The sequence below is a fragment of the Schistocerca nitens genome, chromosome 8, assembly GCF_023898315.1.
Source record: "Schistocerca nitens isolate TAMUIC-IGC-003100 chromosome 8, iqSchNite1.1, whole genome shotgun sequence".
Taxonomy (NCBI): Eukaryota; Metazoa; Arthropoda; class Insecta; order Orthoptera; family Acrididae; genus Schistocerca; species Schistocerca nitens.
Window position 1 is genome coordinate 388,204,645 of NC_064621.1, and position 20,048 is coordinate 388,224,692.

At 44.2% G+C, this 20,048-nt stretch overlaps 1 protein-coding gene across 1 annotated transcript in view; it reads left to right on the forward strand.

Annotated features, from left to right (window-relative positions):
- Positions 1 to 16,722, forward strand: part of LOC126198858 (myrosinase 1-like) — an 89,474-nt gene extending 72,752 nt beyond the window's left edge. Inside the window, exons 9-11 of the mRNA XM_049935447.1 lie at positions 445 to 579; positions 682 to 788; positions 16,464 to 16,722. Of these exons, the coding sequence (XP_049791404.1) occupies positions 445 to 579; positions 682 to 788; positions 16,464 to 16,584 (363 nt within the window). The 3' untranslated portion in view covers positions 16,585 to 16,722. The remainder of the gene's footprint in view (positions 1 to 444; positions 580 to 681; positions 789 to 16,463) is intronic.
- The last annotated feature ends 3,326 nt before the right edge of the window (positions 16,723 to 20,048 follow it).

A 20,048-nucleotide genomic window follows, 5' to 3' on the forward strand; every position in this document is an offset into this window, starting at 1 on the left:
TTATAAATAGTGGGCTTCATATCTAGATAATAATGTTGCGCGGGAATTCTTGAAGTGGCCTAATTTTTTACTAGGTCAATAGCCGGCCGGTGTGGCCGTGCGGTCTAGGCGCTTCAGTCTGGAACGGCGTGACCGCTCCGGTCGCAGGTTCGAATCCTGCCTCGGGCATGGATGTGTGTGATGTCCTTAGGTTAGTTAGGTTTAATGAGTTCTAAGTTATAGGCGACTGATGAACTCAGAAGTTAAGTCGCATAGTGCTCAGAGCCATTTGAACCATTTTTACTAGGTCAATATACATGCTTCAACGAAGAATATTTGATCATATGTCATAAACAGTAAGCCCTCGAGAAAGGAAAATCAAACACAATATATTTGGTTTAGCAATTAATATTTGTAATTTCCCCTTTTTAGTATTTCATAGTTATACATTGTCATATGTTTCAGTTTTATTCTTGGGGCTTCCGGAATTTACTGAACTGGATTGTGAACGAATATCCCGGCTACCGCATTATTGTGACTGAAAACGGAATCGGAAATACCGGTGGACTAAATGACACAGATAGGATACAATATTACACGGTAAGTACCTCACAACGCCCTATTGCTAAGATTCTCTTGGCACTTATTAAACTCTATTCCTGACGTGTCTTGTATGAAGAAGAAACCAAACATCAATTTCAGGATTATCTAACAGCTCTCCTGCAAGCCGTGAATATTGATGGAGTGCCAGTAATTGGTTACACTGCATGGAGTCTCATGGACAACCTGGAATGGACATCCGGATTCACGTAAGTCATTCTCAATTATGGAACATTTTTAAATTCCCACGTTAATCGAAGTTAGGTAGTTTTGCACTCTCACTACACTTTCTTTCATGAGCAACGCAATTATACATATCACTTAATCTCTTCAGAAACCGGCCAGCGTAGCCGAGAGCTACATTCTGCTTTAGGCGGTGGCGCGGCACGGAACTGCTGCCCCGGCAGCGGGCGCGCGTGGACGAGGAAGTGTTTACACCGCCGGTACTCGTGTGTGTTGTTGTCTGACTCGATCGCCATGGCACACAATTTTCGAAAGGCCACGCTCCAATTTACGTTCGACATCGAATTTGCCAGACCCAAAGCTTTCGAAATAGAGCGTTTTTTGAGGGAAGAAGTTCGTTGACCTGCTGCAGACATAATTGGAATACACCTGTCCATTGTAAGCAGTACAATGTACGTAAAGATGACCGATGCAGCTGCGTGTGAAAGAACTCTCTCCGCTGCTCAAAGAGGATTTAAATTTCGACACTCTGATGGCCATATCAGCGATGTAACAGTAGCTCCTTCAGGATTGGGTGTGAGGGTCATTCGGATCTTTGAATTGCCGTTTGAGGTGCCAGAATCGATGGTCACTGAATCGCTGCGACCATATGGAAAGGTACTTATACGCCTGAACGCTGGGCAAGTTCTAGTACCTATCCTGTGCTAAACGGCGTGCGAAAGGTGCGAATCGACCTTACTAAACATATCCCGTCTAATTTATACATTGACGGATGTCGAGCTATTGTGATCTACGATGGCCAGCCACGCACCTGTTCTGGCTGTGGTGGAAAAGGACATATCCGCTCGGAGTGCATACAACGCCGCGTCGTGCAGCTGCCACATGGAGAAGCGTCACAGCGAGAAGTTCCCATGCAACTGCCGATGACGTACGTGTCGGAGGCCCGCTGGGAGGTGTTGCCAAGTTCGGGGCGTGACAAGGACGTGTTTATGCAAGAGCAGACCGAGTTACGGGAGCATGGTGGTGACTCGGAGAATGTCCCTACACCCACGTCACGTTAGTTGAGGGAGGAACCTTCCGAAAACTCACATGTAGCACGCGGCGTGGAAGTAGAGGTCGAGACAGTGGCGCCGGCAACGGACCAACGAACGATCGACGAACACAGTGAGGCAGCAGAGGACAGGGCACGCAAACAGCGATTGCCGAAGCGTCGTAAAAAGCGTCGCCATAGTTCGGGTGATACGTCCCCCCCTATCTTAGGGGACACGGAAGGTATCCTAGCCGAAGAACTGTCTGACACAGAATACGTGCGTTTAGAGGACGCTGACAGGAATCCGTCAGATGGTGACCGGGTGTCCTGCCTTTCAGATGGTCCCTCTTCATTGACACCGACTGACACAGCGCTGCCAACGAAGGAGTCAGGGACACCAATGTCCCGGCAGCCACGTCGAAATACATCAGAGGACGTTTCTCGGATGGATGACCACTGCGACTGGGCGGAACCAGTCGAAGACATACAGGAATTGCCACCCCCTAATGATGACCACTCACCTACAGGATGCACACCACGGAACGACAACAAAGGAGGGCAGCCCGTTGGCGGCACCCCTCTGAGCACGAATAGTGGACTAAAGCCCTTGGAGTTCTCAATGACATGACACGAGCATGACAACGACAACGAACCAAGCTTATAAGGTGGGCACAGTGAACATTAACACCGCACGTTCGCTTGGAAAGATGCAACTTCTCCGGGACGTTGATATTCTGCTGATGCAGGAAACCTGCAATGCTGCTTTTCCCGACGTGCACGGATACAACACTTATCTAGCGCCGACTCCAGATGGAGGACGTGGCACAGCGATACTAGTCCGGGAAGGGATTCCAATGTGTGACCTCGATTACCTTCCTTCGGCTCGGGGTTTGGCTATGACCGTGAACGGCATTCGTATCGTCAACATCTATGTAGCCTCCGGATCTGACAGTCGACAGGCGCGTGCACGATTCTACTTGGATGAGATTGCCCCCCTATTCCATGGGAGGTATGACCACATCTTGGTAGGGGGGGATTTTAACTGTGTACTCACACCGAAGGATCAAACTCCTAATTTCAGCTCCTGCCACGCATTGAAGACGATCTGCCGGGACATGGCCCTTATGGACACGTGGGAAAAGATCCATGGGCAGCGAGAGGGCTACACGTATTTTACTAGCCACTCGGCGAGCAGGCTGGATCGGATTTATGTTTCTGACGGATTAAGAGATCACGTGTTGGCTGCTGAACGTTGGCCCACAGCTTTTACGGATCACCTTGCATATTTATGCACGTTATCCCTCCCACGGCAGCGGGTCTGGCGAAGTCATAGTTCCTGGAAACTTAATTCCTCCTTATTGGTGGATCTCGAATGTCGCCAGCGGATCGAAGAAACATGGCAGACTTGCACTCGCCGTCTGCCGCTGCACCGTGCGGTTCTTTCGTGGTGGCTGCAGTGTACAAAACCGGCGATACGAAGAGCTCTCATAACGTATGGCAAGGAACAAGCGAAATGGCTCCGAGATACACTTGATAATTACTACATGGTGCTCCGCGACCTGTCCTCCACGGCCCCATCGCCCGAGCGTCAAGCGGAAGTCCATCGCATTCAGGCCTGCATTTTATCGATCACGAGACGTCGAATGGAGGGACTTTCGATCCGTGCTCCGTGCTTGGACAACGTCGATGGAGAACGTATTGGCATGCATCATGTGTCCAAGGGACATGCGCGTAATCGCCGATGCCTAATCACAGTCCTCCATGATGACGATGGTCGGCCCTTGACGTCACAACAGGACATTGCTGCTGAGTTTCTGGAGCATTACCGCCTCCTTTTCACTGGGACGCTGACGGACAACCGGACAGGAGAAGAAATTTTGCGACAGATGCAAACGGAGGTGTATGGTCCGGATGCAGAGGCGCTATTGGAACCCCTAACGGAAGATGACATCCGGGGCGCACTCGCGAGGGGTGCGGTGCATAAAACCCCTGGGCCAGATGGGTTGACACTCGAATTTTACCGCGCATTTGCAGATTTAATGATGTCCCAGTTGGTATTGATTACTCCCAGTTACTGAGCACTGACACGGACGTTCCGTCGCAGTTCATGGCGGGACTGCTTATACCAATACCGAAATCGACAGCGACTGTCAGCGCCCATCAATTTAGACCGCTCACGATGCTCAATACTGATTATAAGATCTTTTCGCGAATGTTGGCGGCAAGGCTCAAGACTGTAATATCCAAGATAATACCACCAGACCAGGCTTGCCTAGGGGTTCGGAGCAACATACATTCTATCCTCGGCGAATACCGTGACGTAATTTCCCTGACTGAAGATTGTCGCATGCGAGCGGCGTTCTTATCTGTGGATTTTGATCGTGCCTTTGACAGGATCAACCATGATTTCCTTGACTCGACCATGCGACGCATGGCGATACCACAGGATTTTATTACGGTCCTCATGCGCCTCCTTCGCGGCGCTTCTTCGACGGTGAGAGTCAATGGCATGGAGGTGGGAACGATTCCTGTTTGCAGCTCAGTTAGGCAAGGATGTCCTTTGTCGATGATACTGTTTACAATAGCGCTCGAACCATTGATGCAGACTCTCAGACGGACTCCAACAGGCGTCCGACTCCGTGCGAGCTCCTTCACGTGTCGTGCATATGCCGACGACTTGATGATACTCGTCCGGTCGGAGAACGAAGTAAGTCAGGTGGTTACCCTCCTTACTACGTACGGAGTAGCTGCGGGAAGCAGGGTCAACATGAATAAAACCAAGATCATGCACATCGGTCGAGGGCTGGACGCTCTGCACAGTCCGTTTACGACGGTGGACATCTTGCGATGCTTAGGTGTATTGTTCACCCGATCGCTACGGCAATCAGCGGCGGCGAGCTATCAACGTCTCCTCCAGAACGTCCGATTGCACATACGCAACAATTCACTCCGAACACACGACCTGCTCCAGAGGGTGGACTACACTAACGTTCACCTGGCCTCGCGACTGCCGCACCTGGCACAGGTACTGCCAATGCTACATGGTACTGCTGACAGATTAATGGCGGCCTTTGGAAACTATGTCAGCCAAGTAATGTTGTTTAAGATCAAATACGAGACTTTAACTCTCCCACACCATTCTGGAGGACTTAACCACACGGATGTGCGGAACAAGGCTCTAGCTCTATACCTGCGAGCGACGCTACGCTCTTGGAACCAACGGCAACACGCCATCACGTCGGCCATCCTGGATGTGCTTCTTCCCACGTCCTTTGAACCACCGGTGGCGGTAGGCACAATCTAGCCCTCTTTTTCTTAAAAAATGGTTCAAATGGCTCTGAGCACTATGGGACTTAACATCTATGGTCATCAGTCCCCTAGAACTTAGAACTACTTAAACCTAACTAACCTAAGGACATCACACAACACCCAGCCATCACGAGGCAGAGAAAATCCCTGACCCCGCCGGGAATCGAACCCGGGAACCCGGGCGTGGGAAGCGAGAACGCTACCCTCTTTTTCTCACGTCGCGCGATTTTTTGTTGATTTTAGTTATGTTCAGTTACAGATACCTTCTACAAGAATCCCCACTACCCGTGAGATATATCGATTCTTGCGGCGTCATCATGGCAGCAATGTTGTCGAACTTAAATACCCAACACGAAACTGGCGACAGATTTGGCGAGCTGTCCATACACAGCTCCTCACCACAGCAGCGCGATCGTCATGGTATACACTAATCAACCGCAAGACAGTCAACCGCCAACGATTGTACGACATTCGCATGGTAGATTCCCCGCTCTGCCTTGTATGTGGCATGCAGGACACCGACGAACATTCACTGCAGTGCGGTGGGGCAAAGGATGTTTGGCGGCTGACGCAACGCATCATGGCCCTCCTCCGACGCACCGACGAATCAACGATCACGACGGTCGCTTTATTTTTCCCTGACGCTGTATTTTTCTCCTCACAAAAAACTTCGGCAATCCGATGGATTGGAGGACACGCATCGACTACGTGCTCACGCGGACCTTGATATCGGGCATGGACTATTGGCATTATCTACTAGAACAACACGAAATCATCCGACGCCACTCTAAATATAAAACGCATTTTGCGAACTTTCTAGGCAGCATGTTTCATAACCCCCCGAAGCGGTGGGGAGGCCCAGGTTTACGTTGTTTCGAGGGTAGGATGTACTCCCAGTGAAGTGACGAGGATGTCACTTCAGCCCTATATTTCTTTCCCTTCTTTTTATATATGATTTTTCTTTTGGGACATCAAAATTTAATGAATAAATAAAATATTATTGTTACTAACAAAAAAATTACAATGTACCATGTCTCCTTCCTGCAAAAAAAAAAGCGCTAACGCCCTGCTTCCTGGACTCCGACAGGCGAGCCGGCCCCGGATCGAATCCGCCCGGCGGACTAACGACGAGGGCCGGTGTGTCAGGCAGCCTGTATGTGGTTTTTAGGCGGTTTTCCACATTCAGCTAGGTGAATATCGGGCTGGTGATCACGTTCCGCCTGAGTTACACGACTCGCAGACTTTTGAAACACGTTCGTACCCTTCCATGGATTACACTAGACGCAGACTGTTGGGTACACGCAAAATCCGGTTAACCATAACAGCAGACCCCGCAAGTCGGGATTAATGCTTGGAAAAAGAAAGAGTTAATCTCTTCCAAAACTGTGTTTACGGTTGATTTCTGAAATAAGGGATATTTTTTATTAAGCAGCGAATAAGCGTTCTAAAGTGCTATTTACAGCAAAGTAAGCTCACCGGACCAAAATTGGTAATCATTTAATAGCGTGAAATTACGCTCCTGGAATTTAACACCTAGATTTGCTTTGGAAGTGAATCCACAATGTCGTGCAGGTACGTCGCATCAAAGTCGAATAAATCACTGTTCCACCAAATTGCGGCGGTTCAGGATAAAGATTTTACCCGCTGTTCCAACTTGGGCCACATATTTTCTGTGGAGTTCAAATCACGTGAGTTTCTAGTTCAGTTGAGATGAAATGTAGTGGGGGAGTGTTGAGGAACCCAGACACATGCTTTGCCAATCCGTTGAACTTAGCTGTTGGCGTAGTTACCTCCCTTTCTGAGTAATGGCGTCTGACCAGGTGAGCGACTCCAAATGTTCATTGCATACAATTCCAACGCTAACAGGTAGGGATGGACCTTCATTCACTACCTGCAGCTGTTCCTGTCGGGTTTGGAAGCAATTTTGATTCACAAGCCGTGAAACGAATGTGACGTCGTGACTCGTGGCCACGTCGGCCACAGCACAGCTCGTACACACGTTGAACAGCCTGCCACGAAACACCAAGAAATCCAGCAATTTCATACCTCCTATGGAAATGGGCAAGGCGAAACACAAGTGCCATTTCTATTAGTCTTATCATGTATTTACATTTATCGCTACTTTCTGATGCTCAAGTGATTTCAGTGCACCAGAGATTCAGCTGGTGTCACGGTCCCTGTCCTGTATGTAAGGGCTTGATGATCAATTTGTGCGTGTGCATCGAGGTGAGAAATTTTTTATCCGGCGAGCTCACGTTTCGCTTAATGCGAATTTGCCGGGTTAATTCATTTCATAAAATGGTCTATGAAACTAGTTCCTTGGTATTTATATGAGCATTCTCTTCTAAACGACTGTTCTGAGAACACTGAAGAGAACGTGGAATTATACTCTGCAGACCTGAGGATCATCTGCAGTGTTCGATATCAAATTGCGAAAAACTTATCGACGGTAAATTATACTCAACAGAGTTTCTCACTAGAAGGTTCACCTAATTACGTAACGTGAAGGTCGACGTAGTCATAGCAGAATTCAAGTAGACTGAAAGTACAAGTATCGCAACTGAATCTTATGTTTGCAGTTATTTCATTCAGTTACGTAGCCAATGTTACGATGACGTGTTGACGGGTAATGCTCCAAAATTTTTACGTGAACTATGTTAAACATGTTTAAGTGAATCAAACGTTATTAACATTCGAAATCTGAATTTTCTTTTCTGTATACTTACTTCTTAAAGTAGTCACCCTGGCGGCAAAGTGGTATCTTCCAGCAAGAGACCGGTTTGTTGAAACCCTGTCAGTACAGTCTGTTTGACTTAGTACACGCAGCCACAACCTCACCTGTGCTTCATCATTATCAAAGTGAAGTCCTCGAATGTACTTTTTAAGTTCTCGAAACACTCTGTGGAGGATGATCGGCGCCAGTGAACCCATGCGGTCGAATTGTTGCAGATGTCGCAGCGCTTATGTGTGATGATAGGACATATTCATGCTGAAAGAGAGGGTGCTCCGTGTGTGGACGGAATTTTCGAATTCGAAACTCGATTACAATGCGCTGTTCCTCACTCACCAGCATAGTTACGATACAGATCGACGTTTTACAGGCGGCAAACTGGAGTCCCCTAGCGGAAGAGGACTGCAAATATGTAGAGATGAAGAATGTTAATAAAATTATTTTTGTTGACAATGCTTTAAGAGTTTTCATATACAAGATTTTGTTGGCATTACTTTTCAACACGCCCTCTTACTGTGCTCTGGTTCTAGACTACCAATTAGTTGGTGGTGGAAAAATTTTCACCACCAATGTTAGGTGGGGGTGAGCAGAGGTTTCATCGTGTGAGGAGAAAGAAAAGCATTCCCTATTCGTTGGCTGAATTATCTATCAACGTCTCCTATACAAAAATGGGATACCATTCATTACTCTTTGTCTTCCACGAACAAGGGTCTGATTCAATTTTGTAACTTACTATAATCAGAAAAAAATCGTCTCCCTATCCTCAAAAAAGAAATCGTTTTTACTTCTACCTCCATTGAACTACCTACCGTGGCATATTTGTGTGCGACCATTTTCCAACCTTGATCTGTAGCCTTACGATTCGTAAGGTTTCAGTTTGCTCAATCATCTCGATGACAATGAATGAACAGTTTAGTACTGACTTATACTTACTCAAACATTCCGAGAAATTACATCGTGGTCGAATTAATTACCAGGTGCAGCGCACTGCGCTGCCATGTTATGCCCTCTTCCTTCCGATCAAACGTATTAGCGTGTTTTTGCTGCCCCTGGAGCCTTTACACACTCTCGTACTACCTGCTTGCAAATCATATTCCACAGCAGTGGACCGATCTGTTTCTCCCCTTCTGCAGTTGTCCGTTCAGTCGCTTTTCTACGATATGCTCACAGAGAAGCTAAAGATATATTTAAACAAGCTGATAATTTTACCAGGAAGTAGAATGGCGTAGCTCGGAGTGGTATCTGGATTTCGTTCCTAAAACCTGTGAGCCACTATTCCACCGTAGCAACCGCAACACCCAAAGCGCAAAGTTCTGAAAACATACAACGTCACGACTTTGCGTGGGAGCACAGAAGTTTTACTGCCGTCAGTAGCGAGGCAGAGTGTGGGCACCACATTCATGGAATAAACAACCCGGCCCGCGTGCCCCTTCCCCCTCCCTTGAAGATGTCTGCAGAGGGGGATGAAACGCTGATCCATGAAAATCCCTAGACCACGGCATGAGAGCCCATAGTACTTTAATATGTGTGACATTTCACACAACTTAAGTTTGTATTTTACAGTCAGACGTACTTTCGCATCCCGCAATGAAGTGCTTACGATAGCTGAGAAAGATGAATACAGACAAATCATAAAAGGGTGTGTACTTGTCAAAACTAGTACTTTGAGATAAAAATAAGGCTAAGATCCGGTGAAAAGCCGAAAGGAACATTTCAGTTAGTAGTGGTTACATTCAAAGAACGATCAATTTGGGTTCATGCACGTTCTTTTTACTTCTCAATGAGTTTTGTATTTCGTTTCTGCGAGATTCCTAGGCTTATACTTCCCGCATAAATTTTCCTGTTCTGAACTGCACGTCGATTTCCGTCGACTCTGTCAAGCAAGCAGAAACCTCTCACAGCAAAAGGACGCAGTTGAAGGTTGAAAACCAGTATCGCAGAGATACACTACGACAAATATTTTGAATCGTCTAGCCTCTAGCTTAGATAAATTTGAAGAACACCACTCTTATTCCTTTTGTTATCATGGAAAAACACAGTGGCGTCCTAGAAACTTCGACAAATAAATACTAGGTGATGCGAGAACTCTGATTTTCTTTGCGATTCCCACGTAACATAATCACAATTTTAACTGCACGTTTTCCTCCTTCAGAAACTGTCTCTACAAACATTGTAAGGATCTGGCAGTGCATCTTTGTATTAAACAAGGATGCTTTTGGGTCTTCAGAATTATGAAAAATTCTCCAGTCCCTTCGCATTATTCCGCAAATGGTTTATGCAGCCAACCACTTTATTACAGGGTGTAACAAAATGAAATAGGTAAATTTAAGAGGTTGTAGATATTCTCTTGAGGAATAAACTGACGATAGAGGCGCAGCCTGGATGATGGACCAATCTGGCGTTGTAGCTCGGCTTTGTTATGTCGATACTGTAGTGGACTGAATATTAGGGGAAACGAAAGCCATTCTATTTCCCGAGTTCATTTTTGTATGATGACGGCGTCGTATTGTGTTAAACATTAGCGAGGTAAAAAAATGCCTTATTCGTAATACCGGATAACGGACAGGGTGGAGGGGTGAGGAGACTGGTCACGAGAACATTGGCACTTTATACAAAAAGAAATCTAGGTCTATACGGAAAGAGAAATGGATATGATATAGTTCGGTGGAGTGGGAATTAGTGAAGTGCGGTAGCATAAAGAACCGGACATTGCGTCAGACGAGTATAGGCTAATCAACACAAATACAATTAAGAATAATAAGGTCTAACAATGAACAAGAAAATAAGAAACGCGTTTGCTAGGATGAGCTGTACAGTGAACCCACTATCGCAGTCCACATCGACGTGAAGACAATATCTACCGCAGTAGTACAAGCATATGTGCGTACTAGCTCCCACAGCGCTTATCAAATCAAAAGAAAATATAATGAGGTGAGAGAACTTATTCAGTTAGTGGAAACATAGATTCAATTGTTATGGGGCATTGGAATTTGGTAATGGGAAAAAATACACTGACTGTGGTAAGGAGTAAAAGGGAAAGCCGCCTGGAAGAATTTTGCAGGAACCACTGCTTCATCATTGCAGATACTTGGTTTAAGAATCATTGATGGATTGTGTACACTTGGAAGACACGGAAGAGGTGTGGAAATACTCGAAGGTTTGAGACACATGAAATAATGGTAAGACAGCGATTCCAAAACTGCCAAACGATTGTAGGGCAGAAGTGGATTTTGACCATAATTAACTACAAAGCCAAATTGAAGAAACTGTATGAAGTTACGGAATTGAGGAGATGACACCTGGGTAAATTAAAAGAGATAATGGTTGTTGTGAATTTCAAACAGAGCATTAGGCAGAAAGATGAAATTGTGAATCCAGCAGTCAAATAGACCAATAAATAAAGCCCAGTATGAATCCCTCTATAACAGAGGAGATACTGCATTTCATCGACGAAAGGACGAAGTATACAAAGGCAGCAAGTAAGCAGGCAAAAAGGGAAACAAATAAATGAAGTATCGATCCATCCTTTTACAAGCACGCTGCTATCGTTTTGCTTTTGTACCCAAACATGTTTCGCTACTCATTGTAGGCGAACAGTAAAACACACACACACACACACACACACACACACACACACACACACACAGAAAGAGACTGATAGACAGAGAGAGAGAGAGAATGAAGACAAACGGAACTTTATCAAAGTCAAACCAAACGAAAACAGTAAACAAACGACACTCGGAAGATCGTCAAGAATGCAAGTTTGGTGCAGTGAAACGTGTGTTAAAGTCACAGCATTATCGTGAAACCCAGTATTCACAAACGAGCCGGAAACAACGCTGAGTAAACACTGTTAAAATACGAAACATGGCTAATGACTAATAAAACTCACCGAATACTTCCCCATACCGAAGCTTCACAAAATTTTCGCTAATGTTTACAGGTCTCTCTAAAATACACAAAAACTTCAAAACACTGTCTGCACGCAAATAAAAACCAGCCACTGATCACGAGAAACCTCTTACAGTAATATTGAGGAGAAAAAGGGGGATATACCACGATTTTTACCGGATTATGTAGTTTGAATGTTGGATCATACATAAAAATTCGATGCAGACGATATCCTAACATCCCTAATGTTTGCACATGACATGGGTGCTAATTTAGTCATGTGGTTTATTTAGGGTGGCAGCCACAGAACACACACAGTGTAAAGTAGAAGGTAAATTACATATGTAATTTAAGTATAAAAAATTCGATGTTACATATTTATTAACATAAATATAAACCTTATATGTTTCAGAAAAAATAAAAGGAAAAACCCATCTAGGATTCAACAACTGTGGTGAATTATGTTTGAGAATTAGGGGACCCATACTTAATTCATTATTACTCACTGAAAGCAACGGAACTGATATAAAAATTCCAAAATGATAAAAATGAATACTGGCGTCCAAAAGATGAGATCGAATGGAAGTGCAGAATGCTAAAGCAGCAAATTCTACAACAAAAATGCAGAGCTGTAGAAGCAACCATGATCCTGGGAAAGACAGATATGGGATACAGGACAAAAAGAAAATAAATAAGAGTAGCTACCTGTCCTATGACTATTGTATGAATAGCTTCAATGACTGGCTATTACAAAGCAATGGAGGGCTGGCTAAAAGGTAGAAGGAACATACGGACGGACAATTCAAATGAAAATACCAAGAATGAAAAGTTTGGAGAGATTCGAACCCATTTGGAGACATATCAGCAGTCGCTCTCCCCATGCTCTAGGGAGGGAGAAGGTGGAGGGCGAGGGCGGAATTGACAGTGGTAGTCAAAGTTTGCTCCGTCGGATAGCATAAGGTAGGTTGCAGATGAAGTTTCTAGTGGTTGTAGAGTGGTGGCACCAGTAGCGATAGAAGCAGTAGATGTCAGTGGAGGTACAAGGCGGCATGTAAAAGCATACGAGGTGAATTGTATTCTTTTACTGTACCGTAGGCTTGGGTCGGTAGTTAATTAACTGTTGCTGTACAGAAGTTCCACAATTACACCACGTACACACACTATTATCCTTGTCTTTATTTCTGTCTATGCTTTCAGTAAAGTAATGTATCGCTTTCATTCTCTGGAAGTTAGGCAAAGGGCCTAATCTCATTGCTACCGAAATGAAGGTAGTTCGCGGCACAGCCCTCACAAAAAAGATCTCCGTGCGTAACAAGCGTAGTTAAAATTTTTTAAACCCAAAAATAGCCTGCTATAATCATCTTTCAGATTAAACATATTCCGCCACCGGCTTACACCATCTGCATCATTTTTTCTTCATGAAATGGTGACCAGCAGTCTTGCCCACAATAGCAAACCGGCACACTAATTCTACTAGACTATTTGTTGAAAGTTTCGGAAATGGATGAGCCTTCGATTTAAATCAGTTACTTACACCGTACTCTTTCTTCAGGCATCGGATACGTTATATGTCGGTAATCACCGACTGTCATGTACCATATTTCGGGCAGTCTCTACATCTGCTGTAGTTGTAGTGTTCGGACGTCTTCCAAACACAATAGCATCATGAGAAATACTGGAACTTTTTGATTCGGGTACCTGTGATATATATGTCATGGTAATGACCGGTCAGTAGTTTTACTTGTGTAGGAGGTTACTGCAACACACATAAAGAATATTATTTCAGTTTAGTGAAATTCTTTGATGTGGACTGCTCACTTTGGATTAATCCATGTCTACATGAATTACAATATCCAGGGCGTATCAAAAAGAGTCATCCGGTTTAAAAGAATCATAACTACTATGTTACTTGAAATGTGCGCGTGAACAACGTACTGTTGGAAAGGTCAAACTCTCGAGTTTTACATGGTTCCCGCTAGGTAGCATCAGTGTGCGCCCACTTCAGTTCTAGTAAAAAGGGTGTCGGGAAAACAGAAAAAGCAGAAATCCGTTCGCCGTGCAGATCGACAGCTCAACACGTCCCCGATGTCCGTCCGGCGTGTGTTGCGTCGACGTTTACACATGAAACCATACACAATTCAGCTGCTGCAAGCTCCTCGTGAAGGTGACAAAAAACAATGTGTGGAATTCTGTAATTTCCTTCTTGGCAAGATGGAGGATTCACTTTTTTTTTTTCCACGCTTGGAGTTTAGTGACGAGAGAACATTCCTTTTCAATGGAAAGGTGAACCGTCATAACGTGGGAATAAGGGGTACGGAACAACCACATGAAGTTGTACAACTTGAGAGGGACTGTCCAAAATTCGGTGTGTTTTGTGCATGTTCACCGGAAAAGGCGTATAGTCTATTTTTCTATGCTGAGGACAGTATTACAGAAAACACATACCTCGATATGCTTGAGAGCTTTCTTTTCCCACAGTCGGAATTGATTAGAACAACTTTATTTACTAATAGGATATGGCACCACCACACTGGCATCTGAAAGTACGGGAATTTTTAAATCAAAGGATAACCGACCGATGGATTGGTCACAACGATCTTACATTACTGGCCCCCAAGGTCACTGGACCTGACTATATGTGATTATACCTCGTGGGGATTTATAAAAGATTCTGTTTCTGTGCCTCCATTACTAATAACAATGATTGAACTGAGACACGAATGAATGATCAGGAGCTGTGGAAGCTGTAACTCAAGGCATGCTCGCTGCAGTGTGGGAACAATTTGAATACCTCATTGACATATGCAGTGCATATCAAGGGGGCGTATTGAACACTTACGAAAAGGTATGAAAAAAACTTTTTAAGTTTCCCATTCATCAAAAACAAACATTCACTTTATATGTTTATTAGTCTCAGAAATATAGACATGCCAACTTTGATGACTTTTTTAATTCATCCTGTATATTTTGTACTGTCGCAGAACAGAATGATAACTTCATTACTTTACATAATACTGAAATACAGTTACACGTTTAACTACAAATTTGATACACAGTTCTGACTAACGAATCTGAACTACGATGATGCTGCTAACAGACTCGGCTATCAAAGAGCAGTGCGGGAGGCGCTGCGTTCTGGCGTAAGCAGACATCCAGCAGCGGCGGCTTACGGAACCTCTTGAGGGCATGTCTTCCACGACCCCCTTTATTCGTGGCCGGATCTGGCACCGACTGCCCTTAGGTTGTGGTTCTAATGCGAGTGACCAACTTTACTAGGGGACACAGCAAAATTACAGGCATTGACTGCTACCGGGCATTATTTAAATCAATGCGGAAAGTTGCAAATTTGTGCCGGTCTGGTATTCGAAATAGAATCTTCTGCTTACTAGCCAGAACCGCTGACAGCAGCGTCATCCGGACACAGTGGTGATAACCACTAGTATATATATATATATATATATATATATATATATATATATATATATATATATATATATATATGTGTGTGTGTGTGTGTGTGTGTGTAGTGTGTGTTATTTCAGATACATCCGGAAGTCTAGATTTTTTTATTTTATTTATTTATTTATTTTATTTTATTTATTTATTTATTTTTTTTTTTTTGAGTCGTCAGTCTCCTGACTGGACCGATGTGGCCCACTACGAATTCTTCTCCCGTGCCAGCCTCTTCATCTCAGAGTAACACTAGCAAACTACCTCCACAATTGTTTGCTGGATGTATTCCAATTTCTTCCTCTATTGTTTTTGCCCTCTACAACTCTGTCTGGTACTGTGGAATTCATTTTCTGATGTCTTAAGAGACGTCCTATCACCCTGTCCCATCTCCTTGTCAGTGTTTTCCACATTTTCCTTTCTCTCCGATTCTGTGCAGAACCTCCTAATTCCTTACCTTATCAATCTACCTAATATTCAACATTTGTTTGTAGCACCACATCTAAAATGCTTCGATTCTTATGTGTTCCGGTTTTCCCACAGTCCATGTTTCACTAACATGCAATGCTGTGCTCCAAGCGTACATTCTCAGGAACTTCTTCCTCAGAAGAACGGACACCACAGTTATATATACTATGTAACAAAACTCTTCGGACGATACCACTTATTGATTTATACTGCACGCTCTAGCAATTCATCCGCGCCAATTAAACTTATACAATAAGAATGTCGTACCTTAAGAAATCATAAATTTAGAACCTAGGCCACAGACAGAGCTGACATTTGATTTACACTGTTGTACAGCACGTATCAACATAAGAGGAAGTCACAAATAGTTGATATAATACCACGTTTCAGGAAAAGAGATTTTATCCTTAATTCGTGTTCCGTGGCCTCGATGTTCTGTGCTTTCATGAATGCTGCGGAATAAGACTGCGTATGCTTCCACGTACATGTCTGCAATTGAGATTAGCATATATCTTCCGACATCTGTTGCTCTGTCTACATGGAGCCCTTCAAAGCGTACCTTTCGCTTCCCCATTCGTCAGTATATTTCGTCAATCAACATTGAACGCCGACCATTAATTACCTTGAAAACACTTATACAGTAATCGTTGATTTTCGCAACTAACATGTTAGTAGTATGTATTAGCGCATATCAATAGGATTCCGAAGATTTTAATATATTGAGGGTAGCAGTTAGTATATGCCGAAATTTATCTGAAGTAGCTGCGCTTAAATATTTGATATCACTAAGAATGCATACTGTAGTTTCCCTTTTTTGTGCAGGAAGAAATTCGGATTGTACGAGGTGGACTTCAACAGCCCAAACCGAACGAGAACTCCGAAGGATTCGGCGGCTTTCATGGCGGATATATTCCTTAACAAACAGCTGCCTGAACTGAGCTGATGCTAAAGATACATCGCCTACAGCTGCATTAATGTTCCATCTACCGTTATGTTTGACTATTGGAAATAAACATTATTCATTACTGGTGATACAAATATCCGTTGTTTCAAGAACTGTTAAAGTAGTTGTTTAAAACGATTGCTCTGTACAAGACAGTAATTATTTGTTTCTCTGTTTTAAGTTTTATAACCACAGGACTCTCACCTAGATGTTTTTAAAAAATTTCTCAATATACAGTCACTCTTCTGTACAACAAACCTTTGTTTTGCGAAATTTATATAAAATAATTAGACTAGCATCACGTAACTGTATAAAAGGTGAAAAAATCACAAATGCAATAAACTGAAACTGGCCTGCCTGGTTAGCCGAGCGGTCTAACGCACGGCTTTCCGGAGCGGGAAGGAGCGCCTGGTCCCCGGCACGAATCCGCCCGGCGGACTAGTGTCGAGGTCCGGTGAGCCGGCCAGTCTGTGAATGGTTTTTAGGCGGTTTTTCATCTGCCTCGGCGAATGCGGGCTGGTTCCCCTTATCCCACGTCAGCTATACTATGTCGGCGATTGCTCCGCAAACAAGTCTCCACGCACGCGTACACCACCATTACTCTGCTACGCAAACATAAGGGATACACTCGTCTAGTGTGAGATGTTCCCTGGGGGAGGGTGTTGGGGGGTTCCACCGGCGGCAGAACCGCACAATAACCCTGGGTTCTGTGTGGGGCGGCGGAGGGGTGAAGTGGACTGCGGTACTCGTCGTTGGTTGCGTATAAATTTGCGTAGTCGTCGTGGGGTTGTGGACCACTGCGGCTGCGGCGGGGACGGAGCCTCTCCGTCCTTTCTAGGTCCCCAGTTAACATACAACATACATACAAACTGAAACTGTATAGATAAGCTTAGGCAGTACCAGTAAGTACCTCAGAAAGACTGACTGTAGAGGTGCTACGTTTATTTATTTACATGACTTCAGAAATACACTCTAAGCCAGGGGAATAAGAAAATAAAAATGAAAACGCCACGAAAGAATTGTTCGAGCGGGACAGAAATCTGTGAATGTGATGCACATGTGTAAAGAAACAAATGTCTGTGGCGTCTCCAGACACGTCTTCTCTGGTCATCGAGGCGCAGTTCGAGGAGGGGCTCATCGCTGAAGACAATTTTACTGCAGTCAATGAGACTCCAGGCCGAAGAAATGTGTAGCGATGCTCCGGACGGCAGTGGGATACTAGTATTGTCGCCCGCCGCACGGCCAGACTGGCAGGAGTGATGGTCTGGTATGCCGTTTCTTTTCGTAGCAGAGCCTCTTCAGTTGTGATCTGCGGCACCCTCACAGCACAGCGGTGTATGGACGATACTCTGGGCCTCGTTTTGTGGCCCTGCATGGCAAGCCATCCAGGGATTATATTACAGCAAGATAAAGAACCTGAGAACGGTCGTAGTATTATATGCACGGCACTCCAACCAGCTCCGGATTTTGACGATCTACCGGGCCATTTGGACAGAATTTTCCACGGTATCCCTCAGGCGGACATCTGTCAATTGCTTCAATCATTGCTAAGCCTAAAACCTGCTTTCATAAGGGCCAGAGTTGGACAAACCGTTCTTGACTTGCTCTACTCGGGAAACTCTTTCTCTTGAAGAAATAGTCCAATTTTTTTTAAATTCCAAACGCACCAAGATAAAACCAAAGTAAAAGCATTCATTTGTGAAAAACACGGAATTAATGTAATTAATGTATGCAAAGGGAACTGTTCAGTTCGCGTACCTATCTGTAATTGTGTAAATTTTGATATAGCCTATATTTATATGTTAACGTCAAATTGTAATGTAGAGCACTACAGTACACGAAAAATGGAATATGATGCTTTTTAAACACGATTTAGAATCTCATCAGAGTACTCCAAAATTTCAAGCGGCAGCGAAAATTTAAATGCTTAAAATCGATTATGAGTAGATCAGCGAAGCCAATGTGACTACCTATTTAAGCGCGAGTTTATACACTTTTGGAACGGAATAGAGGAGTTATTGTGCATAGTATGTATTGTGAATGTACTCGCCAGCTTTCCAGAAGTCTGTGACATAAGATGTCTACGGGCCTTCCCGTAAATTACGGGTCGTTACATCGTGGGCGTGGAACTGGCGCCCGACACATCCCACATGCTTTCCGACGGATGCAGATCAGGAGAATCTTGGGGTAACATATCAGCATCTGTTCACTATCATATTCCTCAAAGTATTGTGTGGTTCTGGGCTAGTGACGTGGACAGTTATTCTGCTCGGACAGCAAAGCACAATAAAACACAACACAATCAACCTTTCCAAGACCGTCAACCCTGAGTGTAATCATACATTCGCTAGTAAACCGCCCCTCCCCTCTCCTGCCCCCCCTGTCTCAGGCCTGCCCCCACCATCATCAACACTGGCGTCTAACTGAAGTTTAGCTAAAAGAACTTTCTTTAAGCGCTTCAATTTTTAAAATTACGGAAGAGGTTTATTGAGACTTAGCTTTGCTGACGTTTTATTAAATCACGAACTGATAAGTCAAGGAGACAGTTGGTACAGCTTATTTCTAAAAACCTTTTCTGTTAGAATGATGAATTAATTCTCAGTGACTCGTGAATGGTACTCTCAGCTACAGCTCAGAAAAGAAAACTGACTTTCCACTGTGCAGATATACACTTGTCACAAAACATGCTCCTTCAGATCCGTTTTTGTCTCTAGTGACATTTGATTCATCCACACCTTGAACTCCTGGTTAAAATGTGTGCACAATACATTGTAAGTTACATGACTGCCTGAGTCCTTATTTCTGAAATGTCAGGAACTGCAAGACTTCAGACTGGTAATGCTTTGTACCTGACAACTGCCACTACTGTTAATAGCAACAAATACAATAATAATAATTACTGTACTTACTTTTAACGGCTTCTACACACTTCAGCAGTTGCCTTCTGTTCCTATTCGCCAGCTTTCAAGACCATTGCAGTCTTCATCTTCGAGAACTCTCTTCATCATCATTGCAATTATCCTGCTCTCCGTGTAATTCTCGGCCATCCACGCTTCCTCCTTCCTGGTGGCGACCTTTCCAGGGTTGCTTTAAGCCATAATCCTTGCACCATTCACCGTACGTGGCCCATACTATTGAAAAGCCCTGTTCTCAGTTCTATGCAAGACTTGTTACTCCATATCAATTATCTCCATAATTTCATTTCTTCTACGCTCTGTCCTGGATATCCCGACTGTCCTGCTCATTCAATCCATCTCTACTGCCTGTAGTCTGCTCACAACAACTTCAAAAATAACCGCCGTGTCCGGCCTTTCAAAATGCAGTGAGCTGTCTCAAGCATATTAATCTAGAACACAGATATAAAAATATGTTTGCCTTTAAAGCAACTAAGAAACACTTAGCGACAATAAACGTGCCTGCTCATATACACTGAAGTGCCAAAGAAACAGGTATAGGCATGTACA